Source organism: Physella acuta, unplaced genomic scaffold (assembly GCF_028476545.2).
Source record: "Physella acuta isolate Inbredline_101_S28 unplaced genomic scaffold, ASM2847654v3 ptg000476l, whole genome shotgun sequence".
In the NCBI taxonomy this organism is placed as follows: Eukaryota; Metazoa; Mollusca; class Gastropoda; family Physidae; genus Physella; species Physella acuta.
Genome location: NW_026731995.1, coordinates 961,588 through 986,107, shown reverse-complemented (window position 1 = coordinate 986,107; position 24,520 = coordinate 961,588). Strand labels below are relative to the sequence as shown.

The following is a 24,520-nucleotide window of genomic DNA, read 5'->3' as shown; positions in this document are numbered from 1 at the left end:
TTATTGCAAGTTATCTTGTATGACTTTATTATTGTAAGTCATCCTGTACCTCAGTCAACCATTCTCTCGTCAGATCATGTCGGGCGCCGCCCTACTCATGTCGTCATTCACGAGTGTCGACAACCTGGCGTCCTGTGCCGAAGAGAGCCGCTCCCCCTGCAAGTCCCTCCCCACCGCCTTCGGCTTCAGCCTCGCTGTCGTCTTCACCATCCTCTTCCTCGTGACGTCAGCGCTGACTCTTGCCTCCCCCTGGCAAAATCTCAGTGACTCCGCGTCACTGGCGAGAGCCTACGAGACCAAAGGGATATTTGCCGCCAACTATGTGGTGGGGGCGGGCGCCGTCATCGGGCTACTTCCGGTGGTCATCGGGTCCTTTGTCCACCCAACCAGGGTCATGTACTCCATGTCTGCCGACAAGCTGCTGCCCAAGCTCCTGTCTAAAATAGCTTACAATGGCGTCCCCGTGTGCCCCCACTTCCTGACGGGCGGCGCCCTAGCGTTGTGCGCCCTGTTCCTTGACTTGAACAAGCTGATCGAGATGTCCTCCATCGCCACCATCATCCAGTTCGCCGCCAGCGCCATCATCATCCTCTTCATCCGCTACCAGCCACTTCCGGTCGGAATTTGCAGAGAGTACTCTGACCTTGACCTGACTTCGGCCTGCGATGACGGGCTAGAGGTGAAGGACACGTACGAGTTCAGCGAGGGCACGCCCAAGCTCGTGCTGATGGCCAACGGCGACTGCTGCAAGCTGGCCCAGGACGATGACGTCTTCTACAGCCCCGGGCCGGAAGTGGACGGGCCACTCGGGGAAAAAGTGGCCAGCTTCACCAAGTCTCAGAGCTCACCGTACCCAGCATTCAGTGACCCTTCCACTTTGACCTTCACCCCTATGCCCCAGGTGACTTTTGTCAACAGGTTCAAGAAGCAAAGCCCTAACCCCGCCAAAGAGATCTTCACAGAGAAAGACAGTTTAAGGACAGGGGTGCCGGGCGGGGGAGGCGTGAGAGGGGGGAGCTACGGGGGAGGAGGGGTGCTGGAGGGCGTGAAGGTCACGGATCACATGAAGGTCACGGATCACATGAAGGTCACGGACCACGTGAAAGCCGTGAGCACCGTGCTGACTCTAAACGGAACAATCCGGTCATTGACCTCGAGCGTGAGCAGCAGCCTAGTGGTCAGCGGTCAGCAGCAGGCGGACGAGCACACATGGCGGCACGCGCGCTACCTGCTGCTCACCTACATCCTGGCCAGCGCCTGTCTAGCGGCCACCTGCAGGGCGTGGCCCGCCGAGTCGTCGTGGTGGGCTGTGGCCCTGCTGTGTGTCTGCCTGATCCTGCTGGTGGCCGCGGGGCTGTGCATGGCCCGCCAGCCCCAGAACGCCACGCCCCTGTACTTCAAGGCGCCCTACGTGCCCGTCGTGCCTCTGCTAGCCGTCACGTGCAACATGCTCATGTTGGCTTATCTCCCTGCCAGCAGCTGGGTGAGGTTCTCTCTCTGGATCATCCCAGGTCAGTTTTACAACTTCCGTTTTACAACTTCCGTTTTACAACTTCCGTTTTACAACTTCCGTTTTACAACTTCCGTTTTACAACTTCCGTTTTATAACTTCCGTTTTACAACTTCCGTTTTACAACTTCCGCTTTACAACTTTGGTTTGTTTCATCAGCCTATCCCTAACCCATCACCCTATCCCTAACCCATCATCATATCCCTAACCCATCATCCTATCCCTAACCCAGCACCCTATCCCTAACCCAGCACCCTATCCCAAACCCATCACCCTATCCCTAACCCAGCACCCTATCCCTATCCATAACCCATCACCCTATCCCTAACCCATCACCCTATCCCTAACCCATCACCCTATCCTTAACCCATCACCCTATCCCTAACCCATCATCCTATCCCTAACCCAGCACCCTATCCCTAACCCAGCACCCTATCCCTAACCCATCACCCTATCCCTAACCCAGCACCCTATCCCTATCCCTAACCCATCACCCTATCCTTAACCCATCACCCTATCCCTAACCCATCACCCTATCCCTAACCCATCACCCTATCCCTAACCCATCACCCTATCCTTAACCCATCACCCTATCCCTAACCCAGCACCCTATCCCTAACCTAGCACCCTATCCCTAACCCATCACCCTATCCCTAACCTAGCACCCTATCCCTAACCCATCACCCTATCCCTAACCCATCACCCTATCCCTAACCCAGCACCCTATCCCTAACCCAGCACCCTATCCCTAACCCATCACCCTATCCCTAACCCATCACCCTATCCCTAACCCATCACCCTATCCTTAACCCAGCACCCTATCCCTAACCCAGCACCCTATCCCTAACCCAGCACCCTATCCCTAACCCAGCACCCTATCCCTAACCCAGCACCTTATCCCTATCCCTATCCCTAACCCAGCACCCTATCCTTATATTTGCATAAAATGTGTGTTTGTGATAACTTAAGCAAACGGTATTGAGTGATTAAGGTGTTTGTAGAGTTATGTGGTGACAAAGTGCTTGTGGTGTGAATAAAGTGATTGTGGGATTGTTTCTAGAAAACGTAATCAAGGGTTGAGGACCACCGTACAGTAGAATAATGAAAATGGGAGTATTTTTTTTTACTTTCACGTATATACGAAAAATAGAGAAAAACACAAAATCGAGATTTTTAGAAATCTCGACGTTTTACACCTCCCTGAGTCGGAAAAACATAATTTTGCAATCTTGTCCGTATGTCTGTGTGTCTGTGTGTAATCAGGATAACTTGTGTACCGTTACAGCTAGGTTGATGGATTTTCATATGTAAGTATTAAATCAAATTTGTAGATCCATATAAACTTTTCAATGATTTCCGATAACCGGAAGTGGAACTTTTTCTGCTTTCAATTTTTCAAAAGCCTTTAACTTGAGTACTATTTCAGATAGATAAATGAAATTTCACATATAAGTAAAAGATCTAATTCTCTGCATTCTTTTAAATTTTTAGTAACTTCCGTTGACCGGAAGTAGTAATTTAGGCTATTTCCGATTTCTCAAAAAAAAAAAACCCATGTAAATTTATAAAGTACTAATAATATTCCGCACTATTATAAACATTTTATTTGGCGTTCACGAGATTCTATTCTATTTTTCCCACGTTTTCTTTAACTTGCTTTCTCTGTTTGTTTTTCCAATCAAATCTTGCGATCGAAATTTCTGGCACTTCCCAGTTAGCTAGCGCGCTGAAATTTTCAGGGAAGCTTTCTTTTGGATGACCATAGAATATTCAATTGTTATTATTACTAAATTGATCAATGGAAACATTTTATTGAGCATTTTAGACCGCTATATAATCTATATATATAATTCTCCTCTGCGAGCCATTAGAAAAAAAACGAGCGACGCGTAGCTCGCCTCTCTCTTGCCGCGCGCAGTGACGCGAAACGATCCCACGTCGCGACAGGCTTAGGGGCAGATAATTTAGTTTGAACCGACTTTAAACTTACAGGAGGTAACTATTACCACTGGTGGCCAGTTTGGGGGAGACGATATGGTCGAGTGGTTGGGCACACGATTGCTATCCCACTCGACACGGGTTCAAATCTATGTGTTCTAGTCAGTAACCAGCCCTCGTCCTAACCGCTATCAACTAACCTCTGACAATCATTCACTTGCGATTGAGACCGAAGAAGAAAGGGTCTCTCGTTTTTTACGAGTTGTCTTTTTACGAGTTGTCTTCGTTTACCCAAAAAAAAGTGAAAAGATAAAATCGATAGCAAGATTTCAATGCAAACAAACAGACAAAGACTAAAAAGTAGAAAATAATAATCATTAAAAAAGTTTTAAAAAACCCACGTTTTCTGATTGAACTAAAAAGTAGAAAATAAATACTATACATCACAATAATGCAAGCGATCACTCTACTATAAGCGATGAAAAAGGTGGGGCGCCGTGATTTTCTTACAGTTTCTAATACTGTTGACTCTCTACAAGCTCCCTAATAAAAGTCAATAGTATTATCTAATCAATAGTAATATAACTTTTACTTCGGCGCCCCACGTTTTTCATCGCTAAACCCGGCTCTACGATTGTAAACATTTAGCGGGAACCACAGCTCACCAGACCATGTGGGGGTGGGTGTTTTCTAACGTCTCCAAGAAAAGAATTATATATATAGATTCGAGAAAGTTTAGGGGATATCACTACCGTTTTATTTCATTAATATATGTACAATAAAATAACAAAGTGCCTTGTGTCAAGTAGGTCGTCCATAGACCAGTTAGTCGAACTGGCTAAATAGCTGGCTAAATAGGATGTGGCTAGGTCGTCCATAGACCAGTTAGTCTAGTTGGCTAAATAGCTGGCTAAATAGGATGTGGCTAGGTCGTCCATAGACCAGTTAGTCTAGTTGGCTAAATAGCTGGCTAAATAGGATGTGGCTAGGTCGTCCATAGACCAGTCGAGCTAGCTAAATAGCTGGCTAAATAGGATGTGGCTAGGTCGTCCATAGACCAGTTAGTCGAGCTAGCTAAATAGCTGGCTAAATAGGATGTGGCTAGGTCGTACATAGACCAGTTTGTCTAGCTGGCTAAATAGCTGGCTAAATAGGATGTGGCTAGGTCGTCCATAGACCAGTTAGTCGAGCTAGCTAAATAGCTGGCTAAATAGGATGTGGCTAGGTCGTCCATAGACCAGTTAGTCGAGCTAGCTAAATAGCTGGCTAAATAGGATGTGGCTAGGTCGTCCATAGACCAGTTAGTCTAGCTGGCTAAATAGGATGTGGCTAGGTCGTCCATAGACCAGTTAGTCGAGCTAGCTAAATAGCTGGCTAAATAGGATGTGGCTAGGTCGTCCATAGACCAGTTAGTCGAGCTAGCTAAATAGGGTGTGGCTAGGTCGTCCATAGACCAGTTAGTCGAGCTAGCTAAATAGCTGGCTAAATAGGATGTGGCTAGGTCGTCCATAGACCAGTTAGTCGAGCTAGCTAAATAGCTGGCTAAATAGGGTGTGGCTAGGTCGTCCATAGACCAGTTAGTCGAGCTGGCTAAATAGCTGGCTAAATAGGATGTGGCTATGTCGTACATAGACCAGTTAGTCGAGCTGGCTAAATAGGATGTGGCTAGGTCGTCCATAGACCAGAGGCGTAGCGAGGGGGGGGGGCGGGGGGGGACATATGTCCCCGGGTGCCGACCTTAGGGGGGGGGGGGGCGCCAAATTGAAAGTTTGAGGGGGGGTGCAAATGAAAAGTTCGAGGAGGGGGGTGCAAATCGAAAATTTGCTGGCGAGGGGGGCGCCAAATTGAAAGTATGTCCCCGGGCGCCGGGAAGGGTCGCTACGCCTCTGCCATAGACCAGTTAGTCGAGCTGGCTAAATAGGGTGTGACTAGATCTGATTGGGTCAGACCAAACATTCATCCATAAATTAGTTCGTGGACACAGACAAATGCTGACTAGTGTGTTGTGTGTTTGTGTGTTTGTGTGTGTTTGTGTTTTTGAGTGTTTGGTGACTCTTATCAAAAGGATAATTTGTGTCATTTCAATATAAAAATCGGATTTTAGTCTAATAGCTTTTCAAATTTTAGTTCATCATAAGTGACACTATAATTAGTGACACCAACATTAGTGACACTCTCATTATGACACCATCTGAGATGGGGTGACGCCTCTGCATAGAGTGAAATCTCTCGAGTCACTGACGCCTAGCTATAGGAGTCAGCACATAGACCAGCGTCATTAACATCCCATTGGATGTCGTCTGCTACAGATTAAAATGTCTGGAATAAATGATTTACCCACGCCAGAGATTATCAACATTTGCTTAATCTCGTGTAATGAATGCTAGGGGATTAGCCGGGTTTTTAGGTAGGAAAATAAAAACATTTTTTAAAAATCATTTTAGCGTGAAAGTAAACAAACACTAAGAATCGAACATTCAAGAAAATCTTTGGACGGTTCTCGCGTTGTGTTGTTGTAGCCATGGGGAAGGAATCGACGAGGCAGCACATCCGTATTGTCTAGCTACTGTTAGTTGCATATATATATATATATATATATATATATATATATATATATATATATATATATATATATATATATATATCCCTAATATATATATATCCCTATATATATCCCTATATATATATATATATATATCGGTTCCTGATACATACGCACGTGTATGTGTAGACCAACTAGAGACCCCCCCCCCCCCCCCCTCAATAGATTGAAATGGCGGGAATCCACAAAATCCACTCCGGCGTCACGGACGTATCAAATAAAATCGAAGAATAGACACATCCAGATAACACAACATCAAATTTACTGGCGTTACCATGCCAACGCCGAAGCCTCGCCCCGCCTTTGTTGTGTACAATTACAACGCGAGCATGCCTTGATCTGCAAGACGAGGCTAAGATGTAAGAACTCGTTCCTTCGTCTTTCATCTGCCGGCATAATGCCGGCATTGTCAAACACACCAGCCGGCAGGTGATACGAGTCACGTGACCCAGATGTCATTATGACATCACGTGACACTGACCTTACCTTGGACAGTATGAGACAAACATTACCACGTAACACAAGACAGTCGCATTACACTAGATGTGTAGGGTCGTTTGTCAGTCTGTCAGTCTGTCATTCTGCCGGAAACTGTCTCTGTCTGTATCCCTGTCTCTGTACCTGCCTGTCTAACCGTCTATCTGTCGTCTATCCATTCGTCTATCTATCCGTCCGTCCGTCCGTTCGACCGTCCGTCCGTCCGTCCGTCCGTCCGTCTGTCTGTCCGTCCGTCCGTCCGTCCGTCCGTCTGTCTGTCTGTCTAACTAACCTCACCCAATAAACCTAATGAATGAACTAATAAATGAACTAATGAATGAACTAACATGACTGGGGCTACCATTTGTTTAACCCCTGGCTGTAGGCCGGTCAGAATAATGCCGCCATTAGCTGGCCATAGAGGGGTTAATGTGAGACAGACGAGAGACTGGATTCATGTCTGCAACTGGCCCAGGGACCTGATTGGACCAACCGACATGGTGGTGCTCATTAGGGGCTCGCTAGACAAATGGACTCATTAATTACTGCCTTCACAGACACCCTCAAATAGTCATATACACACTCAAATACACACTCAAATACACACTCAAATACACACTCAATTACACACTCAAATACACACTCAATTACACACTCAATCACACACTCAATCACACACTCAAATACACACTTAAATACACACTCAATTACACACTCAAATACACACTCAAATACACACTCAAATACACACTCAATTACACACTCAAATACACACTTAAATACACACTCAATACACACACTTAAATACACACTCAAATACACACTTAAATACACACTCAATTACACACTCCAATATACACTTAAATACACACTCAATACACACACTTAAATACACACTCAAATACACACTTAAATACACACTCAATTACACACTCAAATACACAACTAAATACACACTCAAATACACACTCAAATACACACTTAAATACACACTCAATTACACACTCAAATACACACTCAAATACACACTCAAATACACACTCAAATACACACTCAAATAAACACTCAAATACACACTCAAATACACACTCAAATACACACTCAAATACACACTCAAATACACACTCAAATACACACTCAAATACACACTCAAATACACACTCAAATACACACTCAAATACACACTCAAATACACACTCAAATACACACTCAAATACACACTCAAATACACACTCAAATACACACTCAAATACACACTCAAATACACACTCAAATACACACTCAAATACACACTCAAATACACACTCAAATACACACTCAAATACACACTCAAATACACACTCAAATACACACTCAAATAGTGAGTGGGTTCCCTGTTGTAGTGAGTGGGTTCCCTGCTCTATCACGTCGGTTCCCGCGTGTTAAAGCGTTCCTCACTGTGTGAGTAACCAAACGATTTGACCGGTTTTTTCCCAAGAATTTTTTGTCCGGTCTCAGTTGTCCGGTTTGATATTTACGCGGTTTAATTAAAGTTGGATGAACGTGGATTAACGTTTAAGTTTTTTTTGTTGGTTCAGCTGTTTGCGGGTCCCTGGCTGGTTAGTGTGGGTCTCTGGCTGGTTAGTGCGGGTCCCTGGGTGGTTAGTGCGGGTCCCTGGGTGGTTCAGCTAAGTGCGGGTCCCTGGGTGGTTAGTGCGGGTCCCTGGCTGGTTAGTGCGGGTCCCTGGGTGGTTAGTGCGGGTCTCTGGCTGGTTAGTGCGGGTCCCTGGCTGGTTCAGCTAAGTGCGGGTCCGTGGCTGTTAGTGCGGGTCCCTGGCTGTTAGTGCGGGTCCCTGTTAGTGCGGGTCCCTGGCTGTTAGTGCGGGTCCCTGTTAGTGCGGGTCCCTGGCTGGTAAGTGCGGGTCCCTGGCTGGTAAGTGCGGGTCCCTGGTTGGTTAGTGCGGGTCTCGCGTTACGGTTGGTTTGTCACGTCAACTGTAGGACCAGCCGACAAGGAAACGTAACTCTTGCTTCAAACAGTACAGAGTGTCATATTCCCGCATGTTGATTGGCTAGATTAAAATATTTTTATACCTGCAGCCATGCACCTATCATGTTTCTCCCACAGACATTTAAAACCAACTTGGAAAAAAAAATTGGAACATTGAAATATTTTTTAACTATTGTTTCACCTGCCCCCACTGTCCCCCACCCCGCTACTGTACTCACACTTTATAAGGGTGATCACCTGACATCTGTATTTCTCTACTTCATTACATGTGTAATATACGTAATACACGTAATACACGTAATACACGTAATACACATTATACAAGTCATACACATAATACACGAAATACAAATAATATAAGTAATACACATAATACACATAATACAAATAATACACGTAATTCACATAATACAAAAAATACACATACTACATATAATACAAGTAATACACATAATGCAAGTATTACACATAATACAAGTAATACACATAATACAAGTAATACACATAATACACGTAATTGACATATTACAAATACATCACATATTGCACAAATAAAACCACATACATTTTGTACTTTGATAAGGGGAACGTCGAGGGGGGAGGGGGAGGGGAATTATCAAGGACATGATTTTTTTCCCAGAGGTGCACTTGTAACTTCCTAGGGCGCACTCCAAATTATCAGTGGGGGTGGGGGGGGGGGAACGTTTAAAGTATATATGTTCTTTATATGTTTGTGTGAGTTTGTGTGAGTGTGTGTATATAGATCTATGTTCTTTATATGTTTGTCTAAATTTGTGTGTAGGCCTATGTATGCTCTTTATATGTTTGTGTTTGTGTGTATATATGTTCTTTATATTACGTGTCTGTTGAAAAACAATGCGCTAATTTTACTTAACTAGCCTGAACTACTTCAATTGAGTCTTTGATGGCTAAATTCCAAAACAATTTCTTATAAATGGCATCAAATTCTTGTGTCGCTCTACACACACACACATACACAAACAAACAAACACACACACACACACACACATGTATATATATATATATATATATATATATATATATATATATATATATATATATATATATATATATACATATATATATATACATATATATATATATATATATATATATATATATATATATATATATATATATATATATATATATATATATATATATATATATATATATGTATGTATATATAACTTGGCTCGCGCTGAATCACATTGGTGCCAGACTGTGACGGACTTTGAATGTCTTGAAACACTCCAGTGTGTGTGGGGGGGGGGGGGGATCAGGGTGTGGGGGATCAATATTACTTAATTAAAGCAAGCTCCAGGGCATTGACCCCGACTCAGAATTGGTCGAGTACATCATGTCAATTTGTCGGGTGCTGTTTGTGTGCTGTCGTGTGCTGTTTATGTGCTGTCTGGTGCTGTTTGTGTGATGTCGGGTGCTGTTTATGTGCTGTTTGTGTGATGTCGGGTGCTGTTTGTGTGATGTCGGGTGCTGTTTGTGTGATGTCGGGTGCTGTTTATGTGCTGTTTGTGTGATGTCGGGTGCTGTTTGTGTGATGTCGGGTGCTGTTTGTGTGATGTCGGGTGCTGTTTGTGTGATGTCGGGTGCTGTTTGTGTGATGTCGGGTGCTGTTTGTGTGATGTCGGGTGCTGTTTATGTGCTGTTTGTGTGATGTCGGGTGCTGTTTATGTGATGTCGGGTGCTGTTTGTGTGATGTCGGGTGCTGTTTATGTGCTGTTTGTGTGATGTCGGGTGCTGTTTATGTGCTGTTTGTGTGATGTCGGGTGCTGTTTATGTGCTGTTTGTGTGATGTCGGGTGCTGTTTATGTGCTGTTTGTGTGATGTCGGGTGCTGTTTATGTGCTGTTTGTGTGATGTCGGGTGCTGTTTATGTGCTGTTTGTGTGATGTCGGGTGCTGTTTATGTGCTGTTTGTGTGATGTCGGGTGCTGTTTATGTGCTGTTTGTGTGATGTCGGGTGCTGTTTGTGTTCAAAAGCAACATGATAGTAGAGAAAGACAGAGAGTTTGTTATCGATATCAGTAGACCTACGACTACTGAGTGTAGTATCGATATCAATAGACCTACGACTACTGAGTCTAGTATCGATATCAATAGACCTACGACTACTGAGTCTAGAATCGATATCAATAGACCTACGACTACTGAGTCTAGTATCGATATCAATAGACCTACGACTACTGAGTCTAGTATCGATATCAATAGACCTACGACTACTGAGTCTAGTATCGATATCAATAGACCTACGACTACTGAGAGTCTAGTATCCATATCAATAGACCAACGACTACTGAGAGTCTAGTATCGATATCCATAGACCTACGACTACTGAGTCTAGTATCGATATCAATAGACCTACGACTACTGAGTCTAGTATCGATATCAATAGACCTACGACTACTGAGTCTAGTATCGATATCAATAGACCAACGACTACTGAGAGTCTAGTATCCATATCAATAGACCAACGACTACTGAGTCTAGTATCGATATCAATAGACCGACTACTGAGAGTCTAGTATCGATATCAACAGACCTGAGACTACTTACAGCCTGATATCGATTCCTAGGGGAGGGGTGTGATGGAGGAGTTCTGATGTAACTTTCTCCCTCCAGCCATTTACTTTGGTCCCGCCCCACCCCCCCCTCCCCACTGCTCACTTGCCCTCAGACTACCCAACCCTACTCTCCCCTACCCCACCTTACCCTACCCTCCCCGTCCTACTTGACAAGGTCTACCGTGCCTGTGCTAATCATATTTTCTTCTCAACATTTCTCACAGAACCGCTTAAAGCCTCAAGTCTTCTGTTACACGTTCTCTAATGTCCTGCTACGTCATGCCCCTCTACCCCCTCCTTCCCTCCGTCCCTGTGTACTCCCTCCTTCCCTCCCTCCCTGTGTACTTCCTCCTTTCCTCCCTCCCTGTGTACTCCCTCCTTCCCTCCCTCCCTCCCCCCTGTGTACTCCCTCCCTCCCTCCCTGTGTACCCCCTCCTTCCCTCCTTCCCTCCCTCCCTGTGTACACCCTCCTTCCCTCCTTCCCTCCCTCCCTGTGTACTCCCTCCTTCCCTCCCTCCCTGTGTACTCCCTCCCCTCCTCCCTCCCTGTGTACCCCCTCCTTCCCTCCCTCCCTGTGTACTGCCTCCTTCCCTCCTTCCCTCCCTCCCTCCCTCCCTGTGTATCCCCTCCTTCCCTCCTTCCCTCCCTGTGTACTCCCTCCTTCCCTCCTTCCCTCCCTCCCTCCCTGTGTACCCCCTCCTTCCCTCCCTCCCTCCCTGTGTACTCCCTCCTTTCCTTCCCTCCCTCTTTCCCTCCCTGTGTACTCCCTCCTTCCTTCCTTCCCTCCCTCCCTGTGTACCCCCTCCTTCCCTCCCTCCCTGTGTACTCCCTCCTTCCCTCCCTCCCTCCCTCCCTGTGTACCCCCTCCTTCCCTCCTTCTCTCCCTCCCTGTGTACTCCCTCCTTCCCTTCCCTCCCTCTTTCCCTCCCAGTGTACCCCCTCCTTCCCTCCCTCCCTGTGTACTCCCTCCTTCCCTCCCTCCCTCCCTCCCTCCCTGTGTACCCCCTCCTTCCTTCCTTCTCTCCCTCCCTGTGTACTCCCTCCTTCCCTTCCCTCCCTCCCTCCCTCCCTGTGTATCCCCTCCTTCCCTCCTTCCCTCCCTGTGTACTCCCTCCTTCCCTCCTTCCCTCCCTCCCTCCCTCCCTCCCTGTGTACCCCCTCCTTCCCTCCCTCCCTCCCTGTGTACTCCCTCCTTCCCTCCTTCCCTGTGTACTCCCTTCTTCCCTCCCTCCCTGTGTACTCCCTCCTTCCCCCTCTCCCTGTGTAATCCCTCCTTCCCTCCCTGCGTACTCCCTCCTTCCCTCCTTCCTTCCCTCCCTCCCTCCCTGTGTACCCTCTCCTTCCCTCCTTCCCTCCTTCCCTATGTACTCCCTCCTTCCCTCCCTCCCTGTGTACCCCCTCCTTCCCTCCCTCCCTGTGTACTCCCTCCTTTCCTCCTTCCCTCCCTCCCTCCCTCCCTGTGTACTCCCTCCTTCCCTCCTTCCCTCCCTTCCTATGTACCCCCTCCTTCCCTCCCTCCCTGTGTACTCCCTCCCTCCCTCCCTGTGTACCCCCTCCTTCCCTCCTTCCCTCCCTCCCTGTGTACACCCTCCTTCCCTCCTTCCCTCCCTCCCTGTGTACTCCCTCCCCTCCTCCCTCCCTGTGTACCCCCTCCTTCCCTCCCTCCCTGTGTACTGCCTCCTTCCCTCCTTCCCTCCCTCCCTCCCTCCCTGTGTATCCCCTCCTTCCCTCCTTCCCTCCCTGTGTACTCCCTCCTTCCCTCCTTCCCTCCCTCCCTCCCTGTGTACCCCCTCCTTCCCTCCCTCCCTCCCTGTGTACTCCCTCCTTCCCTTCCCTCCCTCTTTCCCTCCCTGTGTACTCCCTCCTTCCTTCCTTCCCTCCCTCCCTGTGTACCCCCTCCTTCCCTCCCTCCCTGTGTACTCCCTCCTTCCCTCCCTCCCTCCCTCCCTGTGTACCCCCTCCTTCCCTCCTTCTCTCCCTCCCTGTGTACTCCCTCCTTCCCTTCCCTCCCTCTTTCCCTCCCTGTGTACCCCCTCCTTCCCTCCCTCCCTGTGTACTCCCTCCTTCCCTCCCTCCCTCCCTCCCTGTGTACCCCCTCCTTCCCTCCTTCTCTCCCTCCCTGTGTACTCCCTCCTTCCCTTCCCTCCCTCCCTCCCTCCCTGTGTATCCCCTCCTTCCCTCCTTCCCTCCCTGTGTACTCCCTCCTTCCCTCCTTCCCTCCCTCCCTCCCTCCCTGTGTACCCCCTCCTTCCCTCCCTCCCTCCCTGTGTACTCCCTCCTTCCCTCCTTCCCTGTGTACTCCCTTCTTCCCTCCCTCCCTGTGTACTCCCTCCTTCCCCCTCTCCCTGTGTAATCCCTCCTTCCCTCCCTGCGTACTCCCTCCTTCCCTCCTTCCTTCCCTCCCTCCCTCCCTGTGTACCCTCTCCTTCCCTCCTTCCCTCCTTCCCTATGTACTCCCTCCTTCCCTCCCTCCCTGTGTACCCCCTCCTTCCCTCCCTCCCTGTGTACTCCCTCCTTTCCTCCTTCCCTCCCTCCCTCCCTCCCTGTGTACTCCCTCCTTCCCTCCTTCCCTCCCTTCCTATGTACCCCCCTCCTTCCCTCCCTCCCTGTGTACTCCCTCCTTCCCTCCCTCCCTCCCTCCCTGTGTACCCCCTCCTTCCCTCCTTCTCTCCCTCCCTGTGTACCCCCTCCTTCCCTCTTTTCCTGTGTACCCCCTCCTTCCCTCCCTCCCTGTGTACCCCCTCCTTCCCTCCCTCCCTGTGTACCCCCTCCTTCCCTCCCTCCCTGTGTACCCCTCCTTCCCTCCTTCCCTGTGTACCCCCTCCTTCCCTCCCTTCCTGTGTACCCCCTCCTTCCCTCCCTCGCTGTGTACTCCCTCCTTCCCTCCCTCCCTCCATGTGTACTCCCTCCTTCCCTCCCTCCCTGTGTACTCCCTCCTCCACTCCCTCCCTCTGTGTGTACTCCTTCCCTCTGTACTTGTCTTTGTAGACCGAGTTACTAAAAATAGATTTACTTCGCCAAATTTATTTAAATGGCCATATGTGTAAGTGGCCAAATGTGTGAGTGGCCAATTGTGTGAGTGGCTGAATGTGTGAGTGGCTGAATGTGTGGGTGGCCAAATGTGTGAGTGGCCAAATGTGTGAGTGGCCAAATGTGTGAGTGGCTGAATGTGTGAGTGGCCAAATGTGTGAGTGGCTGAATGTGTGAGTGGTCAAATGTGTGAGTGGCCAAATGTGTAAGTTGCCAAATGTGTAAGTGGCCAGATTTAACCCCCACTCCCTTATCTTGCCAGGTTTGCTGGTCTACGCCTGCTACAGCCAGAGACACAGCATCCACAGACAGCAGGACCAGCAGGACGTTGTCCTGTTTGATATCAGCCAACTCCAGCATGGCGACAACTGACCAGCAGGACATTGTCCTGTTTGACATCAGACAATGCCATCCTGGCAACAGCTGACCGCTACACCTAATTGGCCAGGTACTCATCAATCAAGCTCCTGGCCTACAGCGGGCAAACGGGAGACAACTCAACTCTTTCCATGCGGGACAACCAGAAATAGAAGGGGAGATAACCCGCTAAATGACAACAAGGGACAGAACTTCATCTGCTTGATTTGTTTTATTTCATTCGTTAAAGGCGCATTTTATGTTACACAACATCGCCTGTTCAGTAGTAACACACAGACACAGTGGTAACACACACACACAGACACAGTGGTAACACACACACAGTGGTAACACACAGACAGTGGTAACACACACACACACAGTGGTAACACACACACTGTGGTAACACTTCACACTCAGTGGTAAAACACACACACACACATAGTGATAACACACACACATACACACACAGTGGGTAGCAACACACACAGTCGGTGAATAACAACACTCACACACACACATACAATCAGTGTGATGTTCTAACCAAATGGTATGTGTAAATATCTGTAAATAGATGTGTAGATATATGTGTGTAAATATCTGTAAATAGATGTGTAGATATATGTGTGTAATTATCTGTAAATATTTGTACATATTTCTGCTTATACCAGATGTAGCCACATTCCATTAAGGAAATCTGCTGTAGGACGGTTAAACCGTCGGTTAAATTGTTAAACCGTCGGTTAAATTGTTAAACCGTCGGTTAAACCGTCGGTTAAATTGTTAAACCGTCGGTTAAATTGTTAAACCGTCGGTTAAACCGTTGGTTAAATTGTTAAACCGTCGGTTAAATTGTTAAACCGTCGGTTAAACCGTCGGTTAAATTGTTAAACCGTCGGTCAAACGCTAGCCATTAGCTATAGCAGGGTAGCAAGGATTTCCTCTGATAAACGACAGATGTCATGTCAGATGTCAAGACAGATGTCACGACAGATGTCATGTCAGATGTCACGACAGATGTCACGACAGATGTCACGACAGATGTCACGACAGATGTCACGACAGATGTCAAGACAGATGTCATGTCAGATGTCACGACAGATGTCACGACAGATGTCAAGACAGATGTCACGACAGATGTCACGACAGATGTCAAGACAGATGTCACGACAGATATCACGACAGCCCTGTCGCGACAGGCTGTAGCTTTAACTCCTCCACCACACGCCACAAGATTCAGGTAGTCGATGCTCGCAGATGTAATCGTATTCGCGTGTATTTGCTTTGTAAATTATAGCCAAAAACATGGATCGATTTTTTGCGTGAGAGTTGCGATACGGCAATCGGTTATCCCTGCTGAAATTTCTGGCTAATGCATGTTTATTATCACAAGCCAACGGCTGTCGGCTGTTATTGATGATCGAATCCAAACTATTTCAACTACTCTATCTTGCCAGTATTCGAATCCAAACAATTCACGATACTCCATTTTGCGATATCGCGTCAAGGAACCCAAAACATTTTACAACCAGTTACGGTGAGACTGGTGTGGTTCTGGTGTGGTTGTCGTGTGGTTCTGGTGTGGTTGTGGTGTGGTTGTGATGTGGCTGTGGTGTGGTGTGGTTGTGGTATGGTGTGACTGTGTTGTGGTCCAACCGACGATCAACCCGCAGACGACGACATGGTTTGGAAACTACGTCACAGGTCATTGGCCGAGTGGACATGACGTCACGTTCATGCTCGGAAGTTCAACTAATTTTATTTTAGTTAAACCATGACCTTGTAAGCTAAACCATGACCTTTTAAGCTAAACCATGACCTTGTAAGCTAAACCATGACCTTGTGAGCTAAACCATGACCATGTAAGCTAAACCATGACCTTGTAAACTAAACCATGACCTTGTAAACTAAACCATGACCTTATAAACTAAATCATGACCTTGTAAGCTAAACCATGACCTTGTAAGCTAAACCATGACCTTGTAAGCTAAACCATGACCTTGTAAGCTAAACCATGACCTTATTAACTAAACCATGACCTTGTAAACTAAACCATGATCCTGTAAACTAAACCATGACCTTGTAAACTAAACGATGACCTTGTAAGCTAAACCATGACCTTGTAAACTAAACCATGACCTTGTAAACTAACCCCTTACCTTGTACGCTAAACCATGACATTTGATGCTAACCTTAATGCTAAACTTTGTATGCTCAAGCAGCGAATGTAGTCGGATGAAATGTTGTAAATAAATGCAAACATCGCTTGATCCGATTTTGTGCTGGTGTTTTTAAATTTATTTGTATAAAACAAGAAAACATCCGTACAACCACATCTCGCCACGCCGACCACACACACAGCTCGCCACATCAACCACACCAACCACACCAACCACATCAACCGTATGTGGTTGGTGTGGTTGATGTGACGAGCTGCGTGGTTGATCCAACCACACATTTGCAGACCTGAGAAAATCAACACCTGGCTGCTGGTGTATCGATTTTCTCCACGTCACAAAAATATTTGATCCACATAACCTCGGAGTTATTGGAAATTATCGGTAACCATAGAGAACATAGAGAACATAGCCTTAGAGAACATAGAGAGCCTCAGAGAACATAGAGAACATAGCCTTAGAGAACTAGACTTAGACAACATAGAGAACATAGCCTTAGAGAACATAGAGAACATAAAGTTAGAGAACATAGCCTTAGAGAACATAGAGAACATAGCCTTAGATAACATAGAGAACTAGACTTAGAGAACATAGAGAACTAGCCTTAGAGAACATAGAGAACATAGAGAACTAGCCTTAGAGAACATAGAGAACATAGAGAACATAGCCTTAGATAACATAGAGAACTAGACTTAAAGAACATAGAGAACATAGACAACATAGCCTCAGAGAACATAGAGAACATAGCCTCAGAGAACATGGAGAACATAGCCTCAGAGAATATAGAGAACATAGCCTTAGAGAACATAGAGAACATAGCCTTAGAGAACATAGAGAACATAGAGAACATAGCCTCAGAGAACATTGGGAACTAGCCTCAGAGAACATAGAGAACATAGCCTTAGAGAACATAGAGAACATAGAGAACATAACCTCAGAGAACATAGAGAATATAGCCTCAGAGAACATAGAGAACTAGTCTAAGACAACATAGAGAACAAAGCCTTAGAGAACATAGAGAACATAGCCTTAGAGAACATAGAGAACATAGCCTTAGAGAATATAGAGAACATAGCCTTAGAAAACATAGAGAACAGCCTTAGAGAACATAGAGAACTAGCCTTAGAGAACATAGAAAACATAGAGAATAGCCTTAGAGAACATAAAGAACTAGCCTTAGAGAACATAGAGAACACAGCCTTAGAGAACATACAGAACATAGACTTAGGAAACATAGAGAACAGCCTTAGAGAACATAGAGAACAAAGCCTTAGAGAACACAGAGAACATAGAGAACTAGCCTCAGAGAACATTAAGAACTAGCCTTAGGGAACATAGAGAACATAGCCTTAGAGAACATAGCCTCAGAGAACATAAAGAACTAGCCTTAGAGAACATAGAGAACATAGCCATAGAGAACATAGAGAACAGCCTTAGAGAACATTGAGAACAGCCTTAGAGAACATAGCCTTAGAAAACATAGAGAACATAGCTTTAGAGAACATAGCCTTAGAGAACATAGAGAACATAGCCTCAGAGAACATAGGGAACAAGCCTCAGAGAACATAGAGAATATAGCCTTAGAGAACATAGAGAACAAAGCCTTAGAGAACACAGAGAACATAGAGAACTAGCCTCAGAGAACATAAAGAACTAGCCTTAGGGAACATAGAGAACATAGAGAACATAGCCTTAGAGAACATAGAGAACATAGCCTCAGAGGACATAAAGAACTAGCCTTAGAGAACATAGAGAACATAGCCATGGAGAACATAGAGAACAGCCTTAGAGAACATTGAGAACAGCCTTAGAGAACATAGCATTAGAAAACATAGAGAACATAGCTTTAGAGAACATAGCCTTAATGAACATAGAGAACATAGCCTTAGAGAACATAGAGAACATAGAGAACATAGCCTCAGAGAACATAGGGAACTAGCCTCAGAGAACATAGAGAACATAGCCTCAGAGAACATAGAGAACTAGCCTAAGACAACAGAGAACATAGCCTCAGAGAACATAAAGAACTAGCCTTAGAGAACATAGAGAACATAGCCTCAGATAACATAGGGAACTAGCCTCAGAGAACATAGAGAACATAGCCTTAGAGAACATAGAGAACAAAGCCTTAGAGAACACAGAGAACATAGAGAACTAGTCTCAGAGAACATAAAGAACTAGCCTTAGGGAACATAGAGAACATAGAGAACATAGCCTTAGAGAACATAGAGAACATAGCCTCAGAGAACATAAAGAACTAGCCTTAGAGAACATAGAGAACATAGCCATGGAGAACATAAAGAACAGCCTTAGAGAACATTGAGAACAGCCTTAGAGAACATAGCATTAAAAAACATAGAGAACATAGCTTTAGAGAACATAGCCTTAGAGAACATAGAGAACATAGCCTCAGAGAACATAGGGAACTAGCCTCAGAGAACATAGAGAACATAGCCTCAGAGAACATAGAGAACTAGCCTAAGACAACAGAGAACATAGCCTCAGAGAACATAAAGAACTAGCCTTAGAGAACATAGAGAACATAGCCTCAGATAACATAGGGAACTAGCCTCAGAGAACATAGAGAACATAGCCTTAGAGAACATAGAGAACAAAGCCTTAGAGAACACAGAGAACATAGAGAACTAGTCTCAGAGAACATAAAGAACTAGCCTTAGGGAACATAGAGAACATAGAGAACATAGCCTTAGAGAACATAGAGAACATAGCCTCAGAGAACATAAAGAACTAGCCTTAGAGAACATAGAGAACATAGCCATGGAGAACATACAGAACAGCCTTAGAGAACATTGAGAACAGCCTTAGAGAACATAGCATTAAAAAACATAGAGAACATAGCTTTAGAGAACATAGCCTTAGAGAACATAGAGAACATAGAGAACATAGCCTCAGAGAACATAGGGAACTAGCCTCAGAGAACATAGAGAACATAGCCTCAGAGAACATAGAGAACTAGCCTAAGACAACAGAGAACATAGCCTCAGAGAACATAAAGAACTAGCCTTAGAGAACATAGAGAACATAGCCTCAGAGAACATAGGGAACTAGCCTCAGAGAACATAGAGAACATAGCCTTAGAGAACATAGCATTAGAAAACATAGAGAACATAGCTTTAGAGAACATAGCCTTAGAGAACATAGAGAACATAGCCTTAGAGAACATAGAGAACATAGCCATAGAGAACATAGAGAACAGCCTTAGAGAACATTGAGAACAGCCTTAGAGAACATAGCCTTAGAAAACATAGAGAACATAGCTTTAGAGAACATAGCCTTAGAGAACATAGGGAACTAGCCTCAGAGAACATAGAGAACATAGCCTTAGAGAACATAGAGAACAAAGCCATAGAGAACACAGAGAACATAGAAAACTAGCCTCAGAGAACATAAAGAACTAGCCTTAGGGAACATAGAGAACATAGAGAACATAGCCTTAGAGAACATAGAGAACATAGCCTCAGAGAACATAAAGAACTAGCCTTAGAGAACATAGAGAACATAGCCATGGAGAACATAGAGAACAGCCTTAGAGAACATTGAGAACAGCCTTAGAGAACATAGCATTAGAAAACATAGAGAACATAGCTTTAGAGAACATAGCCTTAGAGAACATAGAGAACATAGCCTTAGAGAACATAGAGAACATAGAGAACATAGCCACAGAGAACATAGGGAACTAGCCTCAGAGAACATAGAGAACATAGCCTCAGAGAACATAGAGAACTAGCCTAAGACAACAGAGAACATAGCCTCAGAGAACATAAAGAACTAGCCTTAGAGAACATAGAGAACATAGCCTCAGATAACATAGGGAACTAGCCTCAGAGAACATAGAGAACATAGCCTTAGAGAACATAGAGAACAAAGCCTTAGAGAACACAGAGAACATAGAGAACTAGTCTCAGAGAACATAAAGAACTAGCCTTAGGGAACATAGAGAACATAGCCATGGAGAACATAGAGAACAGCCTTAGAGAACATTGAGAACAGCCTTAGAGAACATAGCCTTAAAAAACATAGAGAACATAGCTTTAGAGAACATAGCCTTAGAGAACATAGAGAACATAGCCTTAGAGAACATAGAGAACATAGCCTCAGAGAACATAGGGAACTAGCCTCAGAGAACATAGAGAACATAGCCTTAGAGAACATAGAGAACATAGCCTCAGAGAACATAGAGAACTAGCCTAAGACAACAGAGAACATAGCCTCAGAGAACATAAAGAACTAGCCTTAGAGAACATAGTGAACTTAGCCTTAGAGAACATAGAGAACATAGCCTTAGAGTTTGTCTGAGATCATTTGTCCTGTCACCGTAAAAACTAATCCAACCGCCGTGGACCGGAAAAAAAATGGAAGGTTGTGTTTTGATATCCCAGACTTCACCAGGAGTTAAGAGGATTAAGTCAAGTAAAGTCAAGTAAGTCAAGAAAGTCAAGTCAGTCAAGTCAAAACAATCCAATGTCTGATTTGATTAAAACTGAGATAGTCTTGCATTGTCATCGACGATGAATGTATCTGGTACGAAGTCAGTGCATTAGAAATGGGTCAAAATCGAGTGACAAGATTTGTAACAAATCCACAAAAGCAAACAAACATACACTGTGTATTGATAAAGACTTAAAATAAATAAAACACATTTTCAAAAACATTTCTAACAAGCTTATTAAATGTACAGAAAATAAGAAAATAAAACTAATTTGCTTTGGTCGCTTATGCATGCGATCTTTGACATATTTTAGCGACAAAAGCTAATTTGACCCGGCTCTACGATTGTAAACATTCGGCGTGAACCACAGCTCACCAGACTGATCGGGTGATGGCGTCTAGCTAGTTATCTCCCCTTCTGTTCTTGAATAGAATAATCTATTCAGTAATCTCTAGCATTCAACCTTGTTTCCGTTTAGTTGCATAACCGAAAAAAACAAACAAACAAACAATACTAGTCGGTAGATCACAATTATTTTAATTTTTAAAATAGGAGAACTTTAATGTTCTAGAAACAGGGGCGGAACTACAGTGCCGCCAGACCCCGCAATGCGAGGGGGGGGGGGGGGGGGGGCACGCAATTTAGGGGTCCATAGCCGACCATAATAAATTTTTTACAGTTAAAAAATCATTTTCTTGCATTTTTGACTTGACAGTAAAAGCTTTTGCAAATAACTAACTTATCTACTACAGTAGTGATGTTATACAGAAGCTAACACATGCTGTTGCGTAAAAACATATATATGCCTGAGCTGTAGTGTGAAAGATAGGCAAAAGTTCAAAACACTTCCGTGACTTATTTCCCTTTTTTAAATAGTTAAATAAGGGTGCTCTTAAGCTCTTTTTAATAGATTTGTACTAAACAAATTAAAAAGCAATTACTTCTCTTAATTATTTTTTTAAATACATATTAAAGAATGACATAGCATAAAAAGGAAATGTTTTTAAAAGTAATAATATAAATACATGAAAACATAAAAATAAACATAACACGAGGAACCATTACACATACAAAGCTCTCACGTTTTATATTCTTTTGACCGGCGGAAGTCTGGAGGTTAAGCAGTATAACAGCACACGTATTGAATAAACTAGTTCTAAATCTAAAAGAAAAAAAAATTCAAAACAGACTAATGCACTCACACACATGACATGTTGTAATTTGTTTTAATTGAAAAAAGCAAACAAAAAAAAGACATTTTTTTAAAAACCCGATCAGGCCAGAAATGAGTATCCAATGTTTGTATTTTGTGTTTATATATTTATATTTATATATATATATATATATATATATATATATATATATATAGGGGGGCCCAGAATATCTTTTTTTTGCGGGGTGGCCCTTTTTTTCTAGTTCCGACACTGTCTAGAAAGAGAACTTTAGTTTATCCTGTCCAGTTTAGTCCAGTCCAGTCTCGTCTAGTCCAGCTGAGCCAAATGTGTCTCGCATGACGTCACTATAAAACCTAAATCAAGCCGTACAATGTATTCGATAAAGATGAATTAAGATGATTGGAGAAATTCAACAAAATTATTAGATTAGCGTTCTTGTCTTCTTTGATTACGTCCCCTGCTTGCGCCTGCCCGTGTGTGAAAAGAGTTGTCGGGGCTGGGCATTACTGGGCATTACGTCCCTTAGTTAGCAAATGTAACTGGATCAATTGTGCTCTACACCGTCTGCAGTAATCCCTCACAGGGCAGGGGCAAGCACTCATGAGATTTTCAAATCTTTTTACTGGGGGCAGGAAATCTAAACACCTTCCTAAATGGTGGCAGGAAATCTAAACACCTTCCTAAATGGTGGCAGGAAATCTAAACACCTTCCTAAATGGGGCAGGAAATCTAATCACCTTCCTAAATGGTGGCAGGAAATCTAAACACCTTCCTAAATGGTGGCAGGAAATCTAAACACCTTCCTAAATGGGGCAGGAAATCTAATCACCTTCCTAAATGGTGGCAGGAAATCTAAACACCTTCCTAAATGGTGGCAGGAAATCTAAACACCTTCCTAAATGGGGCAGGAAATCTAATCACCTTCCTAAATGGTGGCAGGAAATCTAAACACCTTCCTAAATGGTGGCAGGAAATCTAAACACCTTCCTAAATGGTGGCAGGAAATCTAAACAGCTTGATACTGCAAGTGTACTTGCTTTGCTGCAAGATGGAGTTAACACGAGACAGACAGACAGACAGACAGACAGACAGACAGACAGACAGACAGACAGACAGACAGACAGACAGACAGGCAGACAGGCAGACAGACAGACAGGCAGGCAGGCAGGCAGGAAGACAGACAGACAGACAAACAGACAGACAGACAAACAGACAGACAGACAGACAGACGAAAGACAGACAGACAGACAGACAGACAGGCAGGCAGGCAGGCAGGCAGGCAGACAGACAGACAGGCAGGCAGGCAGGCAGGCAGGCAGGCAGACAGACAGACAGACAGACAGACAGACACGAGCAGACTTCAATAATTTCCTATTACATTGATGTGAAGACTCTTGTCTGACGTTAAACTCCACCGCCAGGGGGAGGGGGGTCAAGGGGGGGGGGGGGCGCCCTGTTTAGACGTGCAATCATTCTGCAACTTTTCCGTGAACAAGAGCTAGGCAAATATCTCCTCGGGCAGTTGGTCGGCAAGATTTCTATTGCCGTCTGGCTTAAGTTGCTGAGTATAGGATATCTGTGGGTGGGTGCTATGGGTGGGGAGATGGGGAGGCTGGGTCAATTGGTGTGGGGGGGGGGGGATGTAACCCTTGAGGGTGAGGTCGCGGTTGCATGTAGGGGGTGGAGTGGGGGGGGGGATAAACTTGGATTTTTAAGACCCTAAGTTGTCCTCCAGGGGAGATGGAAGTAAAAAAAAATTTGGCAATTAAATTACACAACCTTACGAGGGCTGGAAGAGTTCAATTGATTTTTTTTTTGTCAATGGTGTTGGTCGCTCGGGTAGGAAGGGGGGTGGGAGGGGACGGGAGGGGGTGGGTGGGGTGACACTAAACGGTGACCTGTGGGGATGTTTATAAGGTAAACGGAAAAAAAGTCACAGGAAAAAAAAAACACAGAAAAAAAGTCACAGTTTTTGCTAGGAAAAAAAGTCACAGAAAAAAAGTCACAGTGGAAAAATTTTATCGGAAAAAAAGTCACAGAAATAAAGTCACAGAAAAAAAGTCACAAAACTCTTTTTAGAAATATTTTTATTAATTTGTTAAGAATTGTAAAATTTAGTATGTTTATTGTTGTGGGTTGTATTTTTTTATATCATAAATTATTTATAGACGTTAAAAGCATTATGATTTACAACAATTGTAAGTAAAAGTACT

The 24,520-nt window shown here is 44.7% G+C and overlaps 1 protein-coding gene across 1 annotated transcript in view; it reads left to right on the top strand.

Moving 5' to 3' along the window:
• Positions 1-14,826, top strand: part of LOC131944014 (cationic amino acid transporter 3) — a 61,053-nt gene extending 46,227 nt beyond the window's left edge. The window contains exons 7-8 of the mRNA XM_059304455.1: positions 74-1,511; positions 14,411-14,826. Coding sequence (XP_059160438.1) covers positions 74-1,511; positions 14,411-14,520 — 1,548 coding nt within the window. The 3' untranslated portion in view covers positions 14,521-14,826. The remainder of the gene's footprint in view (positions 1-73; positions 1,512-14,410) is intronic.
• The last annotated feature ends 9,694 nt before the right edge of the window (positions 14,827-24,520 follow it).